General features: G+C 45.7%; 1 protein-coding gene across 4 annotated transcripts in view; it reads right to left on the reverse strand.

Annotated features, from left to right (window-relative positions):
- Window positions 1-24,101, reverse strand: part of TWF2 (twinfilin actin binding protein 2) — a 296,705-nt gene that overhangs the window by 98,577 nt on the left and 174,027 nt on the right. For 2 of the 4 annotated variants that reach the window (XM_086939020.1, XM_086939017.1), the window contains exon 5: window positions 4,453-4,557. In XM_086939020.1, coding sequence (XP_086795146.1) covers window positions 4,453-4,557 — 105 coding nt within the window. Of the gene's footprint in view, window positions 1-549; window positions 793-3,910; window positions 3,926-4,452; window positions 4,558-24,101 lie in introns of those variants that run through there. The other 2 variants (XM_086939016.1, XM_086939018.1) reach the window with 2 other exon arrangements.

The raw sequence follows: 24,101 nt of genomic DNA on the forward strand, positions 1-24,101 counted from the left end.
AATACCCTGGTTTGATAATGATGTTTTCTTAATACTTATAATCCACTATTAATTGCCCTCTTAACTTTATCACAGCTCCTCCAAGTGGAATGCCCTAAACGTCTTATAAATTAACTTTTGCCCCATCCCAAAAGCAAGTTATCAAAGAAGGTTGTGTTTGACTGAATGGAATGACCGTGCTCTTTCATTGAGAGTGCTTATATAATGAAGTGGGTTATGAAGCCAGGTATAACATACTGCGGCTTGAAGTGGCGCATGAAGGTTTTGAGGGGCTACATACTACGAAACTGAACTATGCAGCTTGACGCATAGAGCATGGAAGAGTAATGCAAGGTGCTGTGCAATGTCAGTAATTAGAGGTATAAGAAGTGTAAATCTTCCCACACACAAGTAGTTCAGAGTTCATTGTAACGCTGTGTAAAACACTGGAAAGCGTGCCCTAACAGGGAAATGTGTTATGTAAAGCATTAGGCAGGGTGTGTCAAGATATGCTTTAGTCTGCTTAAAAAGTAATAGCCTGGATATGCTCATTGTCCTCAGGAGGTTTACCTTAAGCACAGGATTTCTCCGTACACGCCAGTTGTTTTGAGTGTGTCTGAAGTCTGCTGATGGTGCCATACCCTGGAAATCTGAATAACACTGGGAAAAGAAAACCAACTACTTCTGCAATCTCCCTCACAATGAACCATTTCAAACAGACACCACCCCAAACTCACTTGGACCAACTATTTTAATACAATCAATCACAAATTTGTAGTATACAGCATTTGATTCAAACCAGAGTACCACTAATGTGAAACCAGAAACATATTGATGTATAAAATAACAGCACCCTGTGTCAGTTGAGCTTAGCTTAGCACATGCACAACAATTCCAACTCTACTGGATCTCCAACCTTAATCTGCTTTATGGGAAATGTACAGAGACAATAACCTTGAACCTACAGGGCCATAAAAGTAAAGGAATGCCACTGAGCACCTCCACAGTGAAGCTTCTGTAAAGAAAACTGTGATAAGGCAGCAGTTACAACTCCAGTTTCTAAAGATTCCATGTTAACCTTGAATTGAACAGATCTCATGTAACATTATAAAATGCCACCAACATTAATCTTCAAGACCCAACCTACAAAGCCAGACGCGCAACAATTTACACACACCACAATGTTGAATCTGCTTCACCAGATTATATAGGCACACCAAAATCACCAACAATATTAATAAAGAATGAATCATAAACCAATCCAGATAACAGAACCCACAGATCGTCACTGCACGAGAGACAACAGTATCACACATTTAAAGATGCATAAGATGAATAGAATATGATCCTTCATAACCAAAATAATGTCTTCTGTAATAAATCAGAAAGGCACAGCTGTCACACGTAAACTGATTGGCATGACTACCCAAATGCCACCAGCCAAATGTCTGAAGAGAAATAGGTTGAAAGAGACACCACCTACCCTCGCTCCATGAAGTAGGATGGAGGTAATAAAAGAGAGTGGAGGAAGTAGGGAGACACGTTAACCGTCTTTTCTGCAGCATGGAGAGCTAACTCAGTATAGTGTCAAGCCTAGTCTTCCAGCGAGGTAACTCTGCACACCATAGGACTTACTGGCTAAAATCTTTGCAAAGGCAACCCAATTAATCAACATACTCAAGAGGAAATTTGATAAACTGAATGACAGTAACGCATTTTGGGGAAACCACAGTTTCTGCAGGATTGAATTCTAATCTAATATTCACACCACATCATTGTAGGGCTGTACAAGTCAACAACTTCAATTGCCTCAGCCAGATCTCATAAATAACAAGGCAAGAATATTGTTACCTCACCAAATAACTTATAAAGGGCTATACAATGAAGGATTCATTTTCAATCAGCTGTCTTTAATTAGAAGCCCTTGCTAACCATCTAAATGAACTCAAAACTAAACCTCACCTCACTAAACTCACTACCCGTAAACCAGTTTCAAATCACACGGATTCACCACAAGCCAACTAGAGCACAAGAACCATTGTGTAGCTAGTTTAACTCCCAAACATTTCTTTGATACATGAAAGCATTAATCAAGAAAATTATAAATCAAGTTGAGTAAATTTATTTTCAAACCACAAAATCTAAACTAAAGAAAACAGTATTTAATTTAGTCACTAACAAACAGGCCAGCCTACAGATACTGAAACCTTTACTACCTTAAATAAAAGAACCAAAAAAGATAAAAACAGATCTCAACTAACACAATAAATGATTGAATATTTGCTTCATTTTGCAACCTTAACAACCTGAAAATATGCACTCACAAATCCTTACCATAGAAATTAAAGATGTAGCCTCACAATTTATCCATACCAATGATCTTAAAATGTCAAGTGAGATATTTCTCACACAAGGGCAGCAGTAATACTAGATTTCAAAAGTACTGCTTGATTATTAAACACACAATCTTGCATCTACACAAAAAGCACATCCAACATTCCCAAACATTCCCATACAACAAAGGTATCTCACACAATCTTAGAGCACTCTATCAAACATCGAACTTAACGCATGCATTTCTATAAACCCGATAATCAAACTTCAAAAATTAAGATACTGAAAATTTTAAGAAATCTGAATATTCAAAATTCAGCCAATAAACAATTTTGCAAACACTGGTCATTTCAGTAAGTCTAAGCTTGGACACAACCAAGTCAAACTGAAAATACATAACACAATATAAAACCAAACCTCTCGGTTTGGGAATCTTTAGCATTTGTGATAGCCAGAAGACACCAAACATACATACATTAAAAAACTACACTAAACATGTCTGAATCTCCAATCATAAAAACATTAATAAAGCTTGAATCCAACCTAAAAATCACTGACAAAAATGATCAAACTCTACAAACTACTCCCCTGCACCCCAACATACACACACACACATACATACGCACACACACACACACACACACACAAAAAAAAACTTAGGCCACAAACAATTATTTCAGAAATATTTTAAAGCACTGCAGGCTTAAGCAAAACATTAATAATGCTTGAATCCAACCTCGAATCACTGCCAAAAATGATCAAGTGCTACAAATTAGTCCCCTGCACCCCCCAACAGTTGTAACCACACACATCAAAAGTCACACACAACGTAGGCAACAAACAATTCTTTCAGAAAAAACTTAAAGCACTGCAGGCTTAAGCAACATAAAACAGAGACAGGGTAACAGGGGAGGGGAATAGAGACATGGGTACTAAGTGTCCTAATACCACTTCTTGTCCAGTATCACACAGGCATGCCACTGACCGAACTCCAGGATTACTTTTTATAGAAGGTCAACAGAAAGAAATACCTAGTTCACAAGTCACACCTATAAGATAAGCACTGGAACGTTCTCCTGAGAATTAAAGAGACTGTCTAGATTTTACATGCTTTCACAAGTATGATAGATTTTAAAACACGTTCTGCATGCTTATGTTAAATAGCTTCCGCACCAAGAAGCTACTGGATTGAGCAAGAATTAAGAGGTATCTTACGAGCACCTCTCTAGATTTCATAAGTTCTTCATCGATAGGCCATCATTTTGGAGCTTGCAGAAGGAGACTTGCAAATGGTCTCTCCTGCCACACTGTAAATGAGTCACTGAGGGCTTGTATTTTAATACACAGGTGTTTTGAATGGAAACAGGAATAAAAATTGCAAATCGCCAATTTCACTTCTTTATACTGACCAGCAGACTACAGACGTCCGCATCCAAATTCCATAAAGCCAGGTGGGGGACAAAAGCAAGCAGAAAAAGCAGAACATGGGCTTCTTCAAATCCAAACCTCAAAGCAACACAGCCCATAATTCAGTCATCACAACAAAGCACAGCATGAAGACCAAAAATTGGCAGACGTCTACTGTCACCTCACTTACCTGAGCAACTCTGCCCTGTAACACATCAAAAAATTAGGGCAAAATTTAAGGTTAATTTATAGATAATCTATGTAAACAGAAAAATGAGGACAGAGCCACATGATGTGGGTGGATGTGGGGTGGGAGATCATTCACTGTAAACTCTCAACCGTCAAGTGGAGGGAAGAGACTGATGCTTGTCAAAAGGACATGTACGGTCTCATAAAAAAAATGACAAACTTAGCAATAGTGCAATATGCACAAATAATGACTTTACCAAAAAGAGAGTGGAACAAAGGAAATAATGCTCAAAGTGCTGGCTAGCATCAAGGGCAAGGTAGAATGATTGATGTGGGTACTTGTATTGCACAGCACTGCAATATAAATCAGCTCTAGTTAATTCACAACAGAAGAAAAAGGGGGACATAGGTCAAAAGAAAAGGGTTTGTTGTTTCCTTTTACAGGTAATGGGTAACTAATGTGCCTAAAATCAAGACGAGAAACTTTAAAAGCCTATGAGGCTCTGGGCTACTTTGATTAAAATGTTCAGAAAAATGTCTTACCTCACTGATCTTTATTGCCTGCAGTTCCCTCTCAGCAGCTGTTAGTGGTGCAGGGGCAGAGCAGGATGACACATGCTTCTTATATCCAACCAGCGAGAGGTCCTCCTATATGATCGAGACAAAGCACACACTTACTACCACAAATGTAGATTTGTTTCAAAACCCAAGTTCTAATAGGCAACCCGCTAAATTCTTATACTCATGGAAACCCCTTTCTGGTAACCTTAAAATATGTTCTAGCCTATGACACTCACTTTCTTTCTAATGTGCTTTGTTAAGGGTGTGCAGTGGGCTGCTAGTGAATGAAGGGAAAGGAAAACAGTATAGATATGAAAGGAAAATGTATATTTTTTCTGTCTCATCGTAGTAAATGCTTAAATATTCAAGTGTGAAAAAAGTAATTGTGAAGAAAGTAATTGTGAAAAAAGTAATTGATCATGGGGTGTTTGCATTAGACATCTAAGTATAGGCCCTATCTCCAAGAGGCACTGCAAAGCAGGACAAAATTTGATAAGGGTGTGAAAGGTACCCAATTGCAGCCTTTGCAAATGATATCATAGCTGCCCTCGGATTGAGAAGAGCAATAAAAGCCCAATCTAATTAAAGTAAGGTTAGATTATGTTCGAAACTACCATGCCCACACTAGTTCTTGAGAATTTGGCGTGCCACTGCATTTAACAACACATGTTCACACTTGGACACTTTAAAAGACAGGATTAAACCAAGTCCCATGATAGTCATGACACTACACACAACATGCGACAAAACAAGAGGAGACTAGGCTGTTCCAAGAAAAGCAAAAGGTCACTAGGGTGCAAGGGGGGGGGGGTGAGTGCTCAATGGAGAACTACCCCAGGGTATTCATTTTGTTGCATATAGAGGCCTCACACACCCTTGCGGGTGTCATGCTTCACCATAGGCAATGCTCCTTGTTGGGTAGGCGGTGCAATTCCCAACGGGCAACACCTCAAAGAGGTACTGGTCTCTGCCGCTGGGAGGGGAGTCACACCCAACTCCGAAGGCCACCATTTGTGACCCCACAAAGCCACCTGTTTACCAACCACCATAATCTCCGTCTTCTTGGTGTTTAACTGGAGACAGTTGGAATTCATCCAGTTAGCCACTTCCCGCAGACCATCACAGAACCTGGGAGCCTCCAGGTCTGAGTCCCCACTCAGTGTGACCGCCAGCTGCGTGCCATCTGCGTAAGAGACCATGGTCATGCCCCACCGCTTGACGACCGCAGCCAACGGTCTCACATACAGATTGAAAAGGGTGGGACTCAGTGATGACCCCTGTGGGACTCCCTGGTCTAACGGGTAGGATGACGACTTACCGGGCGGGATCGCCACCTGGAATGACCTATCCGTAAGGAAGGATCGAAACCAGTGCAAGGCGGAGCCAGAAACGCCCACCTCCTCAAGACGCTGAATCAGAATCCCGTGCGAGACCGTGTCGAAGGCGGCACTGAGATCTAATAACAATAGTGCCGCCGTCCGACCGGAATCCAGCACGGAACGCAGATGCTCGACCATCGAGAGAAGGGCCGTCTCCGTGCTGTGACCCGCACGGAACCCGTTCTGGGTAGGGTCGAGAATGTTAAGCCTACCAAGATGGTCTGTAAGAGTGGCATTCACATGGACCTCCGCTATTTTCGTGGCCCAAGGGAGAAGGGAGATAGGGTGGTAGCTTTCAGGTTTAAGGGGGTCAAGGGTCGCCTTCTTCAGAATTGGCTTCCATCTGACGGGAACCACTCCAGAAGAGAGGGACAGGTTGATCATGGACAGTACCGGGGTATGGCAAACCGGCGCCAGGGTCTTGAGTTGGGCCGGTTTCAGCGGGTCTGCCGGAGATCCAGACTTGATTTTGGCGCTGAGAGAGTCAAACACCTCCAGAGATAAGGGGGGTAAGATAGAAAGACATTCCCCCTCACCTAAGGTGCGACCAACCTGCTCTAGCATCAGGGAACCTGTTGGAAAAGTGCGATAGATGGCTTGCACTTTTTCATGGAAGAAAGAGGCCAAACCCTCACAATGTTAGTCCTGACGAAAGCCCCATAGACTCCTTTGAGCCAAGGGGGGCTGAAACATGTCGACACAACTTCTAATGATATACTTATAGATCTAGTAACACGATCTATTATAAGTACCGCTTATGTTTTATTGATAATGGACTCACACCATTCATTAAATACCTAAGGTGTTGATCTATTTTTTAACTCACTTTCATTCACTTACCCTTACTCAGTGGGGGCATCTTACAAATCTCTGGACACTGCAAATCTAGACCAGAGGAGCCTCTGGATGAGGCGGGCACCAAGCACGATCTATAGTGCCCAATGATAATTGCCACAATTACAATGTGGGGCGGATGAAAGACATATACCGCAAGACCGAGACACATTGAGTTTTTGAGGGTACTATAGTTTTTCTATCCAAAGGTTTAGAATTGTAACTAAAGTCCATTTTCTGCACATGATTACTTTCATTGGACTACTACCTTCTTCCCTGCACCCCCGTCCTGCATTAAGATAGGAGGACTCCAGAGAAGGCTGCAACTTGGGTGTCACAGCGACCCGAAGATAGCCTGAGAAGCTTGGGGTGGTGACTGCCATTGGCAAAGTGGGGTGAGGGGACTGTGAGAAGCTTGCCCCTATGGCAAAAGACAAGGACCAAAATATCCCCAGCAGGGCAAGATGGACTGCTACATGAAGATGGTGGAAGCCCCACCACTCCAACCACTTGCACTCTCCCAATGGATTGCTTTGACCGTAATCACCTATGGGTGCTTTTTTATTTACCTACTTTAAAGGCGAGATCTAGACACATTTTACCATGGTCTGGTCCTTACCACTTAACAAATGGCTGCGATATCCTGGAGACATGCATGCCAGATACCTGCTGTTAAAAGCAATCATAACAGGCTATGCTGGAGAGCTCTGCATGTAGTCCCAAAGTTTCATAACTTGTGTAGTTTTGCACTGCACCTCCAAACTCCCTCTTCATTGGCTGTGTGTAGTCCCTGTTCTCCAGACAGGCCCACACAGCCACTTGCAAATTCCCTGCTTAAGAGGAGAAGTTATTACCCATCCAACACTTATAAAGCTCACTAGCAATCTTTAGAGCAGGCTTACCAAACTTAATCCTAAAAGGCCTGGGACATCATCATTAAGGAGCTACATTGATGGTAACCATTAACCCTTCAAAGGCCACTTCATGTGTTAAACCAGTGTGTCTGAAAGACACATAACAGTGGCCATAGCAACTCCAGTTGAACTCACCTGGAGAAAAATTGGTAAGGCTGACAAGCAGTGGCAAATACACGGAATTTTGTGTGGTTTACCAGATAAGCAAAGTGGTGGTGGTGACTTTCCATAAAAGTTTGTTGGACTAGGTGAATTCTACCCCTCCCTTCAGAAATGTCCCTAATTTGGGCACAGTCGCACTCTTAACTTCTCTAATGTGAGCAAATGGTTGTCTAGAAACAATGAATGAAATAATTGCTTCAGGGCATGTCTAATTGACTACAGTGCTTAAACATGCTGCTGAATAATTCTGCAGACATGAAAGAACAAGGGAATCTGAGAAATTTGTATTAATTCAGATTCACATTAAGCTGTACAGTCAAATTAAATTACTTGTTGCAATTCAAGAGATAATTCATCATCCCAACAAACCGACCAGCACCTTTATCTTACAGGTTTTGCATATTTACGTGTGGACTGCTTGCAAGACCTCAAATTTGTCTTCCCATCCAGGGTGAATAAATGCTCTTGAAACAAGCATTTGCAATGCAATAGGTCTCGCATTAGGAAAGTTTGAGCTATTGGTCTTGTAAATGACACATTTTTTATTTGTGTGTTGGTTTTGAAAATAGCGAAATTAATAGCTTTGTCATTTACAATGCCAATACTTTTAACTTTTGCAAATGTGACACCTATAGCATTTGTAATGCAACATGTTTTGTATTTACGTGACTTAGATGTATTGATATTACAAATAACAATGGCTTAATTTTTTTAAATAATTAATACTTAAATAAAAGTTATTGTAATTTATAATGGCAATAGCTTAAACTTTTGTAAATAACTTGAAGATTATGTTCAGTGTATTTTATTGTGACGAAAATCCAAGGACAGAAGTGAAATATTAACATCTTTTTGTGACATTTGTTATAAAGCTTGAAAAATTGAGAGAACATATTTGAACCAGTTGTTGTTGAATGGTTGCGATGAGTGATGCTGTGGCGTTCAGTGATGCTGTGGTAGTGTATAGTGATGTTGTGGTGCCCCTGAGTGATGCTCTGGTGGTGCAATAGATAGATAAATAGAGTGAGGGCGATAGATAGATAAATAGAGTGAGGGTGATAGATAGGTGTGTGTGGTTGTGTGTGTGTGTGTGATGGTGTGTGTGTGTGGTTGTATGTGTGTGTGGTTGTATGTGTGTGTGTGGTTGTATGTGTGTGTGTGGTTGTATGTGTGTGTGTGGTTGTATGTGTGTGTGTGGTTGTATGTGTGTGTGTGGTTGTATGTGTGTGTGCGGTTGTATGTGTGTGTGTGGTTGTATGTGTGTGTGGTTGTATGTGTGTGTGGTTGTATGTGTGTGCAGTTGTATGTGTGTGCGGTTGTATGTGTGTGCGGTTGTATGTGTGTGCGGTTGTATGTGTGTGGTGTGTGCGGTTGTATGTGTGTGCGGTTGTATGTGTGTGGTTGGGTGTGTGGTTGGGTGTGTGGTTGGGTGTGTGGTTGGGTGTGTGGTTGGGTGTGTGGTTGGGTGTGTGGTTGGGTGTGTGGTTGGGTGTGTGGTTGGGTTTGGTGGTGTGTGTGTGTGTGTGTGTGGTGGTGTGTGTGGTGGTTGTGTGTGTGGTGGTTGTGTGTGTGGTGGTTGTGTGTGTGGTGGGTGTGTGTGGGTGTGTGGTTTGGTGTGTGGTTGGGTGTGGTGGTGTGTGTGTGGTGTGTGTGTGGTGTGTGTGTGGTTGTGTGTGTGTGGTTGTGGTTGTGTGTGGTTGTGTGTGGTTGTGGTTGTGTGTGGTTTGTGTGTGGTTTGTGTGTGGTTTGTGTGTGGTTTGTGTGTGGTTTGTGTGTGTGGCTGTGTGTGTGTATGTGTGTGGTTGTGTTTGGTTGTGTGTGTGTTTGGTTGTGTGTGTGTGTGTTTGGTTGTGTGTGTGTGTGTGTGTTTGGTTGTGTCTGTGTGTGTTTGGGTATGTGTGTGTGTGCAGGGGTGTGTGTGTATGCAGGGGTGTGTTTGTGGGGTTGTGTGTGTGGGGTTGTGTGTGTGGGGTTGTGGGTGTGTGGGGTTGTGGGTGTGTGGGTGTGTGGGGTTGTGGGTGTGTGGGGTTGTGTGTGTGTGGTGGTTGTGTGTGTGTGTGGTTGTGTGTGGTTGTGTGTGTGTGTGTGGTTGTGTGTGGTTGTGTGTGTGTGGTTTGTGTGGCTGTGTGTGGTTTGTGTGGCTGTGTGTGTGGTTGTGTGTATGTGTGTGGTTGTGTGTTTGGTTGTGTGTGTGTGTGTGTTTGGTTGTGTGTGTGTGTGTGTTTGGTTGTGTGTGTGTTTGGGTGTGTTTGTGTGTGTGAGCAGGGGTGTGTGTGGGGTTGTGTGTGTGGGGTTGTGTGTGTGTGTGTTGTGTGTGTGTGTGGGGTTGTGGGTGTGTGTGGGGTTGTGGGTGTGTGTGGGGTTGTGGGTGTGTGTGGGGTTGTGTGTCTGTGGGGTTCTGTGTCTGTGGGGTTGTGTGTCTGTGGGGTTGTGTGTCTGTGGGGTTGTGTGTCTGTGGGGTTGTGTGTCTGTGGGGTTGTGTGTCTGTGGGGTTGTGTGTCTGTGGGGTTGTGTGTGTGTGGGGTTGTGTGTGTGTGGGGTTGTGTGTGTGTGGGGTTGTGTGTGTGTGGGGTTGTGTGTGTGTGGGGTTGTGTGTGTGTGTGGGGTTGTGTGTGTGTGTGTGTGGGGTTGTGTGTGTGTGTGGGGTTGTGTGTGTGGGGTTGTGTGTGTGTGTGTGTGGGGTTGTGTGTGTGTGTGTGTGGGGTTGTGTGTGTGTGGGGTTGTGTGTGTGTGGGGTTGTGTGTGTGTGTGTGTGGGGTTGTGTGTGTGTGGGGTTGTGTGTGTGTGGGGTTGTGTGTGTGTGGGATTGTGCGTGTGGGGTTGTGTGTGTGGGATTGTGCGTGTGGGGTTGTGCGTGTGGGGTTGTGCGTGTGGGGTTGTGCGTGTGGGGTTGTGTGTGTGTGTGTGTGGGGTTGTGTGTGTGTGTGGGGTTGTGCGTGTGGGATTGTGCGTGTGGGGTTGTGCGTGTGGGGTTGTGCGTGTGGGGTTGTGCGTGTGGGGTTGTGCGTGTGGGGTTGTGCGTGTGGGGTTGTGCGTGTGGGGTTGTGCGTGTGGGGTTGTGCGTGTGGGGTTGTGCGTGTGGGGTTGTGCGTGTGGGGTTGTGCGTGTGGGGTTGTGCGTGTGGGGTTGTGCGTGTCGGGTTGTGCGTGTGGGGTTGTGCGTGTCGGGTTGTGTGTGGGGTTGTGTGTGTGAGGTTGTATGTGTGGTTGGTTGTGATTGTGTGTGTGTGGTTGTGTGTGTGTGTGGTTGTGTGTGAGATTGTGTGTGTGGTGTGGGTGGTGTGGATGTGTGTGGTTGTATGTGTGTGTGTGCGTGGTTGTATGTATGTATGTGCGGTTAGAGAAGGATGTATGTGGAAGAGAGCAGCAGATCAGCACAGCAGAAGAGAACAGGGAATTAAGGAAGGAAGCGGGTGGAAGAGAACAACATATTAGCACTGAAGAAGAGAACAGGGAGTTAAAGAAGGAGGCGAGTGGAAGAGAGCAGCAGATCAGCACAGGAGAAGAGAAGCGAACGGAGTTAAAGAAGAAGGCGGGTGGAAGAGAACAGCAGTTCAGCACAGGAGAAGAGAACAGGCAGCTAGAAAAGAAGGCGGTGGAAGAGAGCAGCATAACAGCACAGGAGAGAACATGGAGTTAAAGAAAAAGGCGGGTGGAAGAGAGCAGCAGATCAGCACAGCAAAAGAGAACAGGGAGTTAAAGAAGGAGGCGGGTGGAAGAGAGCAGCATATCAGCACAGGAGAAGAGAACAGAACAGGGAGCTAGAGAAGAAGGCGGTAGAAGAGAGCAGCATAACAGCACTGAAGAGAACATTGAGTTAAAGAAGGAGGCGGGTGGAAGAGAGCAGTAGATCAGCACAGGAGAAGAGAACAGGGAGTTACAGAAGGAGGCGGTGGAAAGGAACAGCAGATCAGTACAGGAGAAGAGAACAGGGAGTTAGAGAAGGAGGCGGGTGAAAGAGAACAGCACCAGAGAAGAGAAAAGGGAGTTAGAGAAGGAGGCAGATGGAAAAGAGCAAAAAGATCACCACAGGAGAAGGCAACACGGAGTTGGAGAATGAGGCGGGTGGAAGAGAAGAGCAGATCAGCACAGGAGAAGAGAACAGGGAGTTAGAGAAGGGGGCAGGTGGAAGAGAGCAGCAGATCAGCACGGGAGAACAGAACAGGGAGTGAAAGAAGGAGGCAGGTGGAAGAGAGCAGCAGATCAGCACAGGAGAAGAGAACAGGGAGTGAAAGAAGGAGGCAGGTGGAAGAGCACAGCAGATCAGCACAGGAGAAGAAAACAGGGAGTTCAGGAAGGAAGTGGGTGAAAGAGAACAGCATATTAGCACAGGAGAAGAGAACAGGGAGTTAAAGAAGGAGGCGGGGTGAAAGAACAGCAGATCAGCACAGGAGAAGAGAACAGGGAGTTAGGGAATGAGGCGGAAGGAAGAGAACAGCAGATCAGCATGGGATAAGAGAACAGGGAGTTAGAGAAGGAGGTGGTGGAAGGGAACAGCAGATCAGCACAGGAGAAAAAAAAGAGCGTTAAAGAAGGAGGCGTGTGGAAGAGAGCAGCAGATCAGCACAGGTGAAGAGAACATGGAGTTACAGAAGGAGGCGGTGGAAAAGAACAGCAGATCAGTACAGAAGAAGAGAACAGGGAGTTAGAGAAGGAGGCGGGTTGAAGAGAGCAGCAGATCAGCACAGGAGAAGAGAACAGGGAGTTAAAGAAGGAGGCAGAGTGGAAGAGAGCAGCAGATCAGCACGAGAGAAGAGAACAGGGAGTTAGAGAAGGAGGTGGGTGGAAGAGAGGAGCAGATCAGCACAGTTCAAGTTCAAGTTCAGAAATTTGTATAGCGCACTACTCACCCAGAGGGTTTCAAGGCGCTTGAGGGATGAGGGTGCTTTACTTATCGAATATCCATGTTTTTAATTGCTTTCTGAAGGAGAGGTGGTTCTGTGTAAGGCGGAGGTGAGTGGGAAGAGAATTCCAGGTTTTGGCCGGTAAGTAGGAGAAGGATCTTCCCCCCCCCATGGTGGATCTATGGATGCGCGGAATTGCGGCGAGGGCTTGATTGGACGATCGTAGTTGGCGGGAGGGGGTGTAGAAGGACATTCGCGTGTTGAGGCATTCTGGTCGTAGAGGGCTTTGTGTGCGTGGGTGAGGAGACGGAACGTTATTCTCTTGTTGACGGGGAGCCAATGGAGGTCTTTCAGGTGGCCGGAGATGTGAGCTTGCCGAGGGATGTCCAATATGAGTCTGGCTGAGGCGTTTTGGATGCGTTGGAGGTTTTTCTGTAGTTTGGCTGTGGTTCCGGCGTAAAGGGTGTTTCCGTAATCCAGTCGGCTGGTGACTAGTGCATGAGTGACCGTCTTTCTTGTTTCGGTGGGGATCCAACTGAAGATTTTTTTGAGCATGAGTAGGATGTTGAAGCAAGATGATGAGACAGCGTTGGCTTGTCTGGTCATCGAGAGGGAGGAGTCCAGGATGAAGCCTAGGTTACGTGCGTGATCCGTAGGTATGGGTGCGGTTCCCAGGGCCGGTGGCCACCATGAGTCGTCCGAGGCAGAGGGGGATGACCCTAAGATGAGGACTTCCGTTTTGTCCGAGTTTAGTTTTAAACGGCTGTTCTTCACCCACTCGGCAACTTCTTTCATTCCTTCGTGTAAGTTGGTTTTGGCGGTGTTTGGGTCTTTGGTGAGGGAGAGGATCAGCTGGGTGTCGTCTGCGTAGGAGATGATGTTGAGGTTGTGTTGGCGTGCGATGGATGCGAGGGGGCTCATGTATACGTTGAAGAGGGTGGGGCTGAGTGATGATCCTTGTGGTACGCCGCAGATGACTTCGGTGGCCTCTGATCTAAAAAGGGGGAGGCGGACTCTTTGGGTTCTTCCGGCGAGGAACGAGATGATCCAGTCCAATGCTTTTCCTTGTATTCCGACGTTGCTGAGGCGTTGTAGTGCTATGACAGACTGTGTCGAAGGCTGCGGAGAGGTCAAGTAGGATGAGGGCAGCTGTTTCTCCGTTGTCCAGTAGGGTTCGAATGTCGTCTGTTGCTGCGATGAGGGCGGTTTCGGTGCTGTGTTTAGCTCGGAAGCGGGACTGTGAGGGGTCGAGGGATTTGTTGGATTCAAGGAAGGCGGCGAGCTGATTATGGAAGGCTTTCTCAATGACTTTGGCAGGGAATGGGAGGAGCGAGATGGGACGGTAGTTCTTAAGTTCAGTGGGGTCTGCTGTGGGTTTCTTCAGAAGGGCGCTGAGTTCGGCATGTTTCCAGTTTTCCGGGAAGGTAGCGGAGTTGAAGGAACAGTTGATGACATCGCGGAGATGGGGTGCGATGATGGAGTCTGCTTTGTTGAAGATGTGGTGGGGTCGGTTGGCGATCCTGAGTGGATGGAGTTCATCAGGCGGATGGTGTCTTCGGTGGTGATTGGGTTCCAGGCGCAGAGGTTGTTAAGAGTGCTGTTTTGGTTCGGAGATTTGTGGAGTGGACTGGTCTTCGGACTTGTTTTTTAAAGCTGTTGTGTATTTCGGCGATTTTGTTGTGGAAGAATGAGGATAGAGAGTCGCAGAGGTCTTGGGAGGGAGTGATGTTGTTGGTGCCGGCGGTGGGGTTGGTAAATTCTTTGACGATGTTGAATAGTTCCTTGCTGTTTTGGGCATTGTTGTCGAGTCGATCCTTGAATGCTGATTTCTTGGTAGATCGGATCAGTTGGTGGTGTTGGCGGGTGGCGTTCTTGAAGGTCGCCAGGTTGTCAGGGGTTGGGTTTTTTCTCCAGGCTTTCTCGAGAGTACGACAGAGCTTCTTGGATTTCTTAAGGTCATCGTTGAACCAGGGGGCTTTTTGCTGCCTTGCTTGATTAGATGGTTTTTCAAGGGTGCTAGTTTGTCAGCGCTGTGGGTGATCCATTGTGTGAGGTTGGTGGCTGCTTGGTTTGGGTCCGATGATTTGGCAGGGGGGTTTTGGTGAAGCGATGTGAAGAGCTGGTCGGTGGTGATTTTGTTCCAATTTCTTCGAGGAATAGGTTGTGGGGGGTTGTGGGTCGTGGTCTTTTTGTAGTTTAAGTGAACGCAGCTGTGGTCCGTCCAATGGAGAGCTGTGGTGTGATCGAAGGAGATGTGCTTGCTGGAGGTGATGATAGGGTCGAGCGTGTGTCCAGCCAAGTGAGTGGGGGTGTGAACAAGTTGATTGAGTCCGAGATTGGCCAGGTTGTCCAGAAGGGTGGTGGTGTTGCTGTCGTTTTTCTTTTCCAGGTGGAAGTTGAGGTCTCCCAGAAGAATGTAGTTCTCGGAGGGGAGGGCATGTGGGCTGATGAAGTCAGTGATGTCTTCGCTGAATTGTGTGCGGGGTCCTGGAGGTCTGTAGATGAGGGTGCCTCGGAGTGTGGTTTTGGGGTCTGTGTGGATCTTGAAGTGAAGGTGTTCGGCGGTAGCGAGGTTATCGTCGGAACTGGTCGTGATGCGGATGGTGTTCTTATGGACGATGGCAATGCCTCCTCCAGTTTGGTTGGTGCGATCTTTTCGGATGACCTTGTAGGCGTCCGGGATGGCTATGGCGATGTCGGGCGCTGATGAGGCGTTCATCCATGTTTCTGTAAGGAAGGCGACGTCCGGCGATGTAGTGTCAAGTAGGTTCCAGAGTTCTATGGAGTGTCTGTGGACCGAGCGGGTGTTGAGCAAGATGCACTTTAGGTGGTTAGTGTCGGAGCTCAGTTCGGAGTTTGTGGATTTGGTGTGGGTCCTAATACAGTCGAACTTGCAGGAGGGGCAGGTGAAGGGTCCATGGGTGTGTCCTGGGGCAGCTTGGTAGCATAGTGGTGTCCGGCCGGGGTTGAGGGCTGAGAGGGTTGCTGCGTCGTATGTTATGCGGGTGGGAAGGGTTTGGCGGGGAACAGGGGGTCTGGCGCTGGGCGCCGTCCAGGCGCGGACGGGCGTAGACGGGCTTACCTTTGGCGCACCTTCGGCGCGCATGGGGCGCTTCCGCTGCGCGTGAACACTGCACGCAAAAACATCTGTCATATGTGGATAGTGGAGGGGGCGGAGCGAGGGAGGGTCAGCTGGGAGGCGGGAGCGGGGTGGAGATCCGGGCTGGGAGGCACAATCACAAAATGGCAGCAAACCAAAAGTGAAACAGGGCGAGTTTGTGCAAGCAGGGATATCAGCAAAATGCGGGCAGATGCACCGTCACAATCAGGCAAAGCTCTAATCAACAGTGAATGCGGACTAGCGGAAAAGCGCTACAGTATCACGCAGCACGAGCAAGCACAAATATTAATCAGGCACAGATTACAATGCGCGCACAATATGCAATAGGCGCTACGCTGATACTCAGGCACTGGGAGCAGATCAGCACAGGAGACGAGAACAGGGAGTTAGAGAAGGAGGCGAGGTGGAAGAGCGCAGCAGATCAGCATAAGAAAACAGGGAGTTAAAGGAGGAGGCGGGGTGGAAGAGAGCAGCAGATCAACAGAGGGAGAAAAGACGACAACAGGGAGTTAGAGAAGGAGGTGGGTGGAAGAGAGGAGCAGATCAGCACAGCCGAAGAAAACATGGAGTTAACGAAGGAGGTGGGGTGGAAGACAGCAGCCGATTAGCACAGGAGAAGAGAACAGGGAGTTAAAGAAGGAGGTGGGGTGGAAGAGAGCAGCAGATCAGCACAGGAGAAGAGAACAGGGAGTTAGGGAAGGAAGTGGGTGGAAGAGAATAACATTAGCACAGGAGAAGAGAAGAGGGAGTTGGAGAAGGAGGCGGGGTGAAAGAACAGCAGATCAGCACAGGAGAAGAGAAGCAAACAGAGTTAAAGAAGGAGTTGGGGTGGACGAGAGCAGCAGTTCAGCACAGGAGAAGATAACATGGATTTAAAGAAGGAGGCGGGTGGAAGAGAACAGCAGTTCAGCACAGGAGAAGAGAAGAGACCAGGGAGTTAAAGAAGGAGGTGGGGTGGAAGAGAACAGCAGATCAGCACAAGATAAGAGAACAGGGAGTTAAAGAAGGAGGTGGGTGGATGAGAACAGCAGATCGGCACAGGAGAAGAGAACAGTAGTGAGGGCGGTAGAGTGAGGGCAGTAGAGTGGTAGAGGGTAGAGTGGTAGATTGAGGGTGGTAGAGTGGTAGAGGGTAGAGTGGTAGATTGATGGTGGTAGAGGGTAGAGTGGTAGATTGAGGGTGGTAGAGAGGTAGATTGAGGGCGGTAGAGTGAGGGCGGTAGAGTGAGGGCGGTAGAGTGAGGGCGGTAGAGTGAGGGCGGTAGAGTGGTATTGTGAGGGCGGTAGTGAGGGTGGTAGAGTGGTAGAGTGAGGGCGGTAGTGAGGGCGGTAGAGTGGTAGAGTGAGGGCGGTAGAGTGAGGGCGGTAGAGTGAGGGCAGTAGGGCGGTAGAGTGAGGGCAGTAGAGTGAGGGCGGTGGAGTGGTAGTGTGAGGGCGGTAGAGTGAGGGTGGTAGAGTGGTATTGTGAGGGCGGTAGTGAGGGTGGTAGAGTGGTAGAGTGAGGGCGGGAGTGAGGGCGGTAGAGTGGTAGAGAGGGCGGTAGAGTGAGGGCAGTAGAGTGAGGGCAGTAGAGTGAGGGCAGTAGAGTGAGGGCAGTAGAGTGAGGGCGGTAGAGTGGTAGTGTGAGGGCGGCAGAGTGAGGGCGGTAGGGCGGTAGAGTGAGGGCGGTAGAGTGGTAGAGTGAGGGCGGTAGAGTGAGGGCGGTAGAGTGGTATTGTGAGGGTGGTAGATTGAGGGCGGTAGAGTGAGGGTGGTAGAGTGAGGGCGGTAGTGAGGGCGGTAGAGTGGTAGAGTGAGGGTGGTAGATTGGGCGGTAAAGTGAGGGTGGTAGAGTGAGGGTGGTAGAGTGAGGGCGGTAGAGTGAGGGCGGTAGAGTGAGGGCGGTAGAGTGAGGGCGGTAGAGTGAGGGCAGTAGGGCGGTAGATTGAGGGCGGTAGAGTGAGGGCGGTAGAGAGGTAGAGTGAGGGCGGTAGAGTGAGGGCGGTAGACAGGTAGAGTGAGGGCGGTAGAGTGGTAGAGTGAGGGCGGTAGAGTGGTAGTGTAAGGGCGGTAGAGTGAGGGCGGTAGAGTTTTAGAGTGAGGGCGGTAGAGTGGTAGAGTGAGGGTGGTAGATTGAGGGCGGTAGAGTGGTAGTGTGAGGGCGGTAGAGTGAGGGCGGTAGAGTGAGGGCGGTATAAGGGTTCCTGCAAGGACCCCGAGTACTGTAGGTAATTAGCTCGCCTAGACGCTGGTGGACAGATGTTTGCTAATGCAGCATTGGAGCATCTGCAAGAGTGTGTGGAGCAAAACAACGTGTTGCCCATCGAACAGTCTGCTTACTGAGCAAAGTAGACTTCCTGGCTTATTAAAGTACTTTAGGTGGCACTGGAAATAAAGTTTTAGAAAAGGCAGCCAATTACCAATGCATCAATTGTCTATGCATCAGAACTGGTATATCGGATTGCTAACTTTGTGGCATAAACCAGCAGCCCTCCAAATACCGGTTGGTGGTCGTGAACTCTTTGATGCACCATACACTGGAAACTGTATCGAGAAGCTGTATGGAAACTGTATCGAGATGCTGATGGGAGCAGAAGAGGATCTAACTAGCAAAGTTAACAATGCAAATGGTGTAAAACAGGTGCCGTTGGCATTACTGCTTTCTTACCCTTCATCTTCACGACTTACCACACATTTTGCAAAGTGATGAAAAATGTCTCCCCATTACGAGGTCCATCTGCGCCATTATACGCAGATGTCATCTTGGATCTTATCCAAACAGGCCAACAATGGGAGCTAAAACACTTGGAATATTCTGTAGGGCTGCACTTCTTGAAGGTGATCAACTCCAAGAACCAAAGTGAGGGTGTATATGGCCAAAAGCGGGCTCGTTTTCTTTGGAGTTAAGAATGCAAACACTAGAAAAAAGCACGTTTTGTTCATGTTTCTATGTGTAGTAATGTCCAAAAAACATGGATTTCACCTCCACAAAGATCAATTATCCACAAAAGGAATAAATCATTGTGGAGGATAAATGTTTTTTATAATTTGAAGCAAAATAACAAAATTAAATACCTCCTACAGGTGTACAATACAAAGCCTCACCCTGCTCTTTGATATGGTATAAAATGTGTCTTTTTACAGTGGTCATTTTAAAAAATCGAATACAGGGGAATTCTTAACGTCAATGTGTTTAATTTGCAAAAGACAGCGTCTGATTTTTTTTTTTATAAAGTATCAGTTGCCATCCTAGGCTGCTGAAATACCTTGCATATAAAAAGATTAGTGGTCTGAACATCTGGGGTGGGGAGGGCACGTCAGTCTCATTTACGGTTTCATGTAAAATAAACATAAAATAGTTGTTTATTAGCAGGTGAGCTCAGACTCCATTTTGCAACAAAAGACCCAAGCGGTATGCTAATATATAGTAAAAAGTTCCTTTGGAAATTTTACAGTGCAGAATTACGACCACAGATGTGTGAAATAAAAACAACGGCATGGACAATCAACTCACCAGTTGAGTGATTCGTTATCTAAGATGACAAACACCTGGAGAAGGGGCCTGGTAAACAGGCCATTAAGGCGCTTGTGCGCAGCACATCAGGTTTGCATAAATCGTGAGGGACGTACCAGGTGGCTCCTATCCAAATTAAGTCTACAGAGAAATTGGAGTGAAGTATCCTTGGAGGGTTCGAAGTGAGCTGGATTCACAGGCAGCGGCTGATGTTGGGGATTTCGGTCACTCATTTAGAGTACCATCCTAAAGCAGTGTGGCAGGGACATTAGAAGCTTGCAAGTAGATCTCAGAATACTAGATTTGATCAAGTTGAGATCCCTGTGGTTTGCACTTGGAGATCAACGCTGGAATAGAACTGAAGGTTGTGCTCAGTACCAAGAGCTGTTGCTGATGTACAGATCGGTTTTCACGGTAATGACTGTCGTAACTCTGCCATGTAACAACGGTTTGCATCACACATTTCGACTATTTTTTGCGGGCTTGTGCGACTTCCGTTCTCTGGGCACATTTTCTGTACATCAGCTTGTGTTCTCTTGATATTTCCTTCTGACACTTGAAGTGAAAAAACGGAGTTATGTATAGCAGAATATATTAGCCCCAAACGTTATGACAAACATTCACTGAGCGTGTTCACTGCATGGAAAGTGCATGGGCAGAGAGTCGGCGAGGTCCTTTGATAAAGGAGTCCAGTGCAGCGCCACATTTTTGGTCCTATTGGTTCGAGTCCAAGTGCCTCACTCCTAGACAAGAGTATTCGCACCAGTCAGTTACAACACACAGAATGAACACGTGCCTAGGTGTGGGTTCTGCCAAGTTGCAAGAGTGAACGGGCTGACTGCAATGGACAGACCTCTGCAACCTCGCACCAGCCTCTGCAGGACATGCCCGGCATTTAATAAGAGACAACTGCAGCGCAACACTTAAGACTTATGAGACTGCTCTGAACATCTGAATCGCGGCACAAGTCTGTTCTACCAGCTGAGCTGAAGCCGGGCTACGACCACAAGCCGGTCCTGTCGGCAGGCACGGGACGGATCTCCGGGAGGTCAGCGAATTCAGAGTTGTCTCACACTTTCCTAGCACTAACTGAAGTTTAAAGTACAGCCTCATGGTGGTGCTGTTGACACTTTATAAATGTATTGTTAACGCACAAGAATAGTTAGGCAATACTTTACAGATTCATACCAGATATTAAACAAGTACAACAGAGACAGAAACTAACGATCAGCCATAGAAAGATCCCAACAGCAACAGACAGATGCAAAGACAGAGACAGGAAGTAACAGATTTGCAGATACAGAGTTGGCAGAGACCAATGTGTGTGGCAACAGAGAGAGAGCGTGGCGCGCGCTGGAAAGGGAGGGGGTGGGCTGCCTGCAACTCGAGTGACCATATGGAGAGGCCAGCAAGTTCGGGAGCGCATTCCTTTGAAGAGTGCTGGTGTGCGATGTGCACGCGGGGGCGGGGAGCGGCAGGCTTTGAACTGTGATTGGGGGGGGTGGCGGTAGCCTTTGTAGTGTGGGAGGGAAAGAGCATATGGGGATGGGGTGTGACTGAGGCCAAGTGCACACTGGCGAAGCGTCACGCTTCAATAGATCACATGAACTGCATAGAATCTGCTTGTTCAAAGAGTTTGTTTCAACTTCTATAGATCTCGACATCTGGAATGCGCTAGTGCATTGGCAGATGTCGAGACCTAAAAAGAGTGAGGTCACAAAAGGTACATGATTACAGAATGAGATGCTTAAAAATATGTCCCAGAATGATGTTGGCCACTCTTTCGGTCTGCTTCACCGTCTGTAGATGGTAGCATCAAGACCTAAGAATCAAATGTTATATAATACCTCTGCCGAAAACATTAAACTTATTCAAAGATTTTGACACTATGTGAATTGCATAGTCCACAGGAATTTCCTAATCATCATAGTAAAGTAACAGTTCCACTTTGCAATTTAATTGTTAACATCATAGTCTGGGCAAGGCCTATTCTATGAAATACAAAATGAATATGCAGACTTTAATTTAAATTTACTAGAGGTGTGGGAACAGAGGTAAACATGTTTGCATAAAATCTATATATAGGTAAAGAATCTTAAACGAGAACACTTGGGACCCACAATTTGACTGTCTGGTTGTGATTCAGTACAAAACCTGTTTAAGAATGTTGCCTTAAAGTAGTAATTTTAATTGCTTTATATAGGGCTTACTACTCCTAATGAGGTGTTGAAGTGCTTTACACCGGGCAGCACGCGGTCCTGGAAAACAAGGATAAGGATTAATCCAGTGGTTATTGGCGGTTGTTAGTTATTGGGATTAGTCATATGCGCTGAAGGAGCCACTGCATACATTTTACTCCATTATATTTGTGGTGGATTACATTATTAGGGACTTAGGTGTGACCATTAGTGGGAGGTATACGAGATCATGCTGATATTCTGTGGGATTAGTAGATGAGCTACCAGAGATTAGGTTTTGATAGTTTTCAGGGTATTAATCTCAAATAAGCACATGTTATGATCTTTGAGATGAGGTATGGGCAATTTACAGAAACAATATTAGAGATTAATGCAAACATGCACATGACTTACTAGGCTCTATTCCGAGAGTAAGGATGCAGTGGATGATTAGTAAGGAGATGGTCACTAAAAGAAGAAGAGGAAGGGTCAAGACAGCAAGGTCAAAATGTTCATGGACGGCTTCTGTATTGTTTTTTTAAGCCCAAGTTCTTAGTATTTTAAAACCTAGTAAGTCACCAAGGAACCATAGTTTATATGGTCTGTTATGATTGTTAAATTCGGATTATAAGCTTTGTTTTTTTCTACTAATGTTTTGGCAAACTGCATTACAGATGTTGCCACCTCTTTAATATACTTTGATCAGTATTTTTTCATTTTTTTTAAAAATTAAAACCAAATAAGTCTTTCTTAGCTAATACAAATGATCTTATCCAAGCAGTTGATAATTTTTCCCAAACAAATCGCTGCAGGAATGATGTTCGATGCTGAGAAAGCTCTTGACCCAGCTAATTGGGAGACACTGTAAGAAAAATAAGCTTCAAGAATTTGGAACAGTCTAATTCTGGATAAGTTGATGAAGTTAAAATGGAACTTGCCAAGGACGTTCCATGCTTCTGACTTTATTCGTCTTATTTATAGAGTCCCTGGTGATAGTAATATTTAGGGATACAGGTATTTGTTCCCTAATTCCTGGCATGGCTAAACTGGAACTTAATGCAGGTGATCTAGTCTTATACCTAAAAGCTTAAGATGTCAATCTGTTAGTGGTAAAAATTGAGGCTTTTAAGCAGGTCGGAGGATATAAAATCAATCAGGAAATATCAGCGGTGTTGCTTTATAATGCTACCCCCTAGTATTCGCCCTGTAGACCAAATATAGAGGTATAAGCCCATGTCAGCAATTAAGCACATGGAAGTTAATGTCTCTAATGACTACTGTGATTTGTTTAAATAGAATTATGAGGCCACGTTCCACAAAGCAAAAAACCTTCTGAGCAGATGGAAGTTAGTGAGAAGGTCGATTTTACTTCTCATGCTGGGGTTCACAAAATCATACGATTACTTCCTTCTGACCAGGTTCCGGTTTGATCTCTTCTATCTTCCCCTCGCCCATCCCAGGGGTCAGAATAATCGGTCTCGTCCTGCAGTTGCAATGCTATATCTCAGCAGGACATGGTTCATTTCACAATGTTTTGCCCATTTTATGATACACCTAGAAAATACTTTTGAATTCCCATCTTGAAACAAGCCACCTTTAGATAAGTACGGCCTGCTTTTATATTTCTTCAGCTGTTGAAGGGCAATACCGTTTTTTATGTGCTTAATATTTTTTTATCTGCTATCAGGCTTAGGGCGAGTTGTGACTTACCTGCCTGACCCTAGTCAATATCTTCGGCACTATGTACTTTACCCTGCTCCAATAGCCTGTTGAACTAATAACTTGATGAAGTGCAAGGTATTATTGTACCATTTAGTGTTTTAGCAGGTATTTAAGTGTGTCCCTGGTGACTTGGTAATTAGACACTTTAAGTGCATATAAAAAAATTGTTATCCTGTGTTTTTACCTTGTGCTTTCGTAGTTATATCAAAGGAAACCGAATAAAGCTATTTGACGACTTACTTCTCTTTAACTTTTTATTCAGCAATATTCTGCTTAGAATTCCTGAAACACATTAGCCAGGTGGATACCTTAATTTGTGATTTTGTTTGGCGTAATCAATCTTCCCAGCTGAAGCTTAGTTGCCTACAGTTTCATAAGGACATGGTGGGATGGTTCTTCCGCATCTATGGGTATATTTTCATGCAGCTTTTGATGGATACGATATCCAAATTAGATACCCCTTTGGTTGCTCCCTTTGTTGATAACTTTATTTTTTTAAACATAGAATGGTTTTAGATTTTAAACTACATTTACCTTCTTTTATTAAGATATTGGGCTTCCCAAAACAACCAGTAACAAAGTATTGTATGATTTTGTATTTTGTGGTAAATAATGAAAGAGTATGACATACCTTAATGGCATGCATATTTGACAGATTAGGGAAATTAACTCAGATTGGGAGAGGTGCAATCAATTAAGGATCCCTCAGGGCAGGTAAGGAAGGGGCTGTGGTTTAGTTTTGTTGAACTTAGAAACATTCTCAACTAACATTTACCTAAACGTACAAGCTTCCAGAAGCAATTTAAAGTGCATATGCAAAAATAAGATGGGGGGGGGGGGGAGGGAGGGAGGGATGTTGACATAGAATTATTGGTTGTATTAAACAAACGCCTCTCCACCCTCTCTGCATCTCAGCTAAACTGAAAAGGAGACTGGGTGAACTTGACGCTGAATAATGGGATGAGAACTCTCAATTTAGTGACAAGT

The sequence above is a fragment of the Lissotriton vulgaris genome, chromosome 9 (genome assembly GCF_964263255.1).
Source record: "Lissotriton vulgaris chromosome 9, aLisVul1.2, whole genome shotgun sequence".
NCBI lineage: Eukaryota > Metazoa > Chordata > Amphibia > Caudata > Salamandridae > Lissotriton > Lissotriton vulgaris.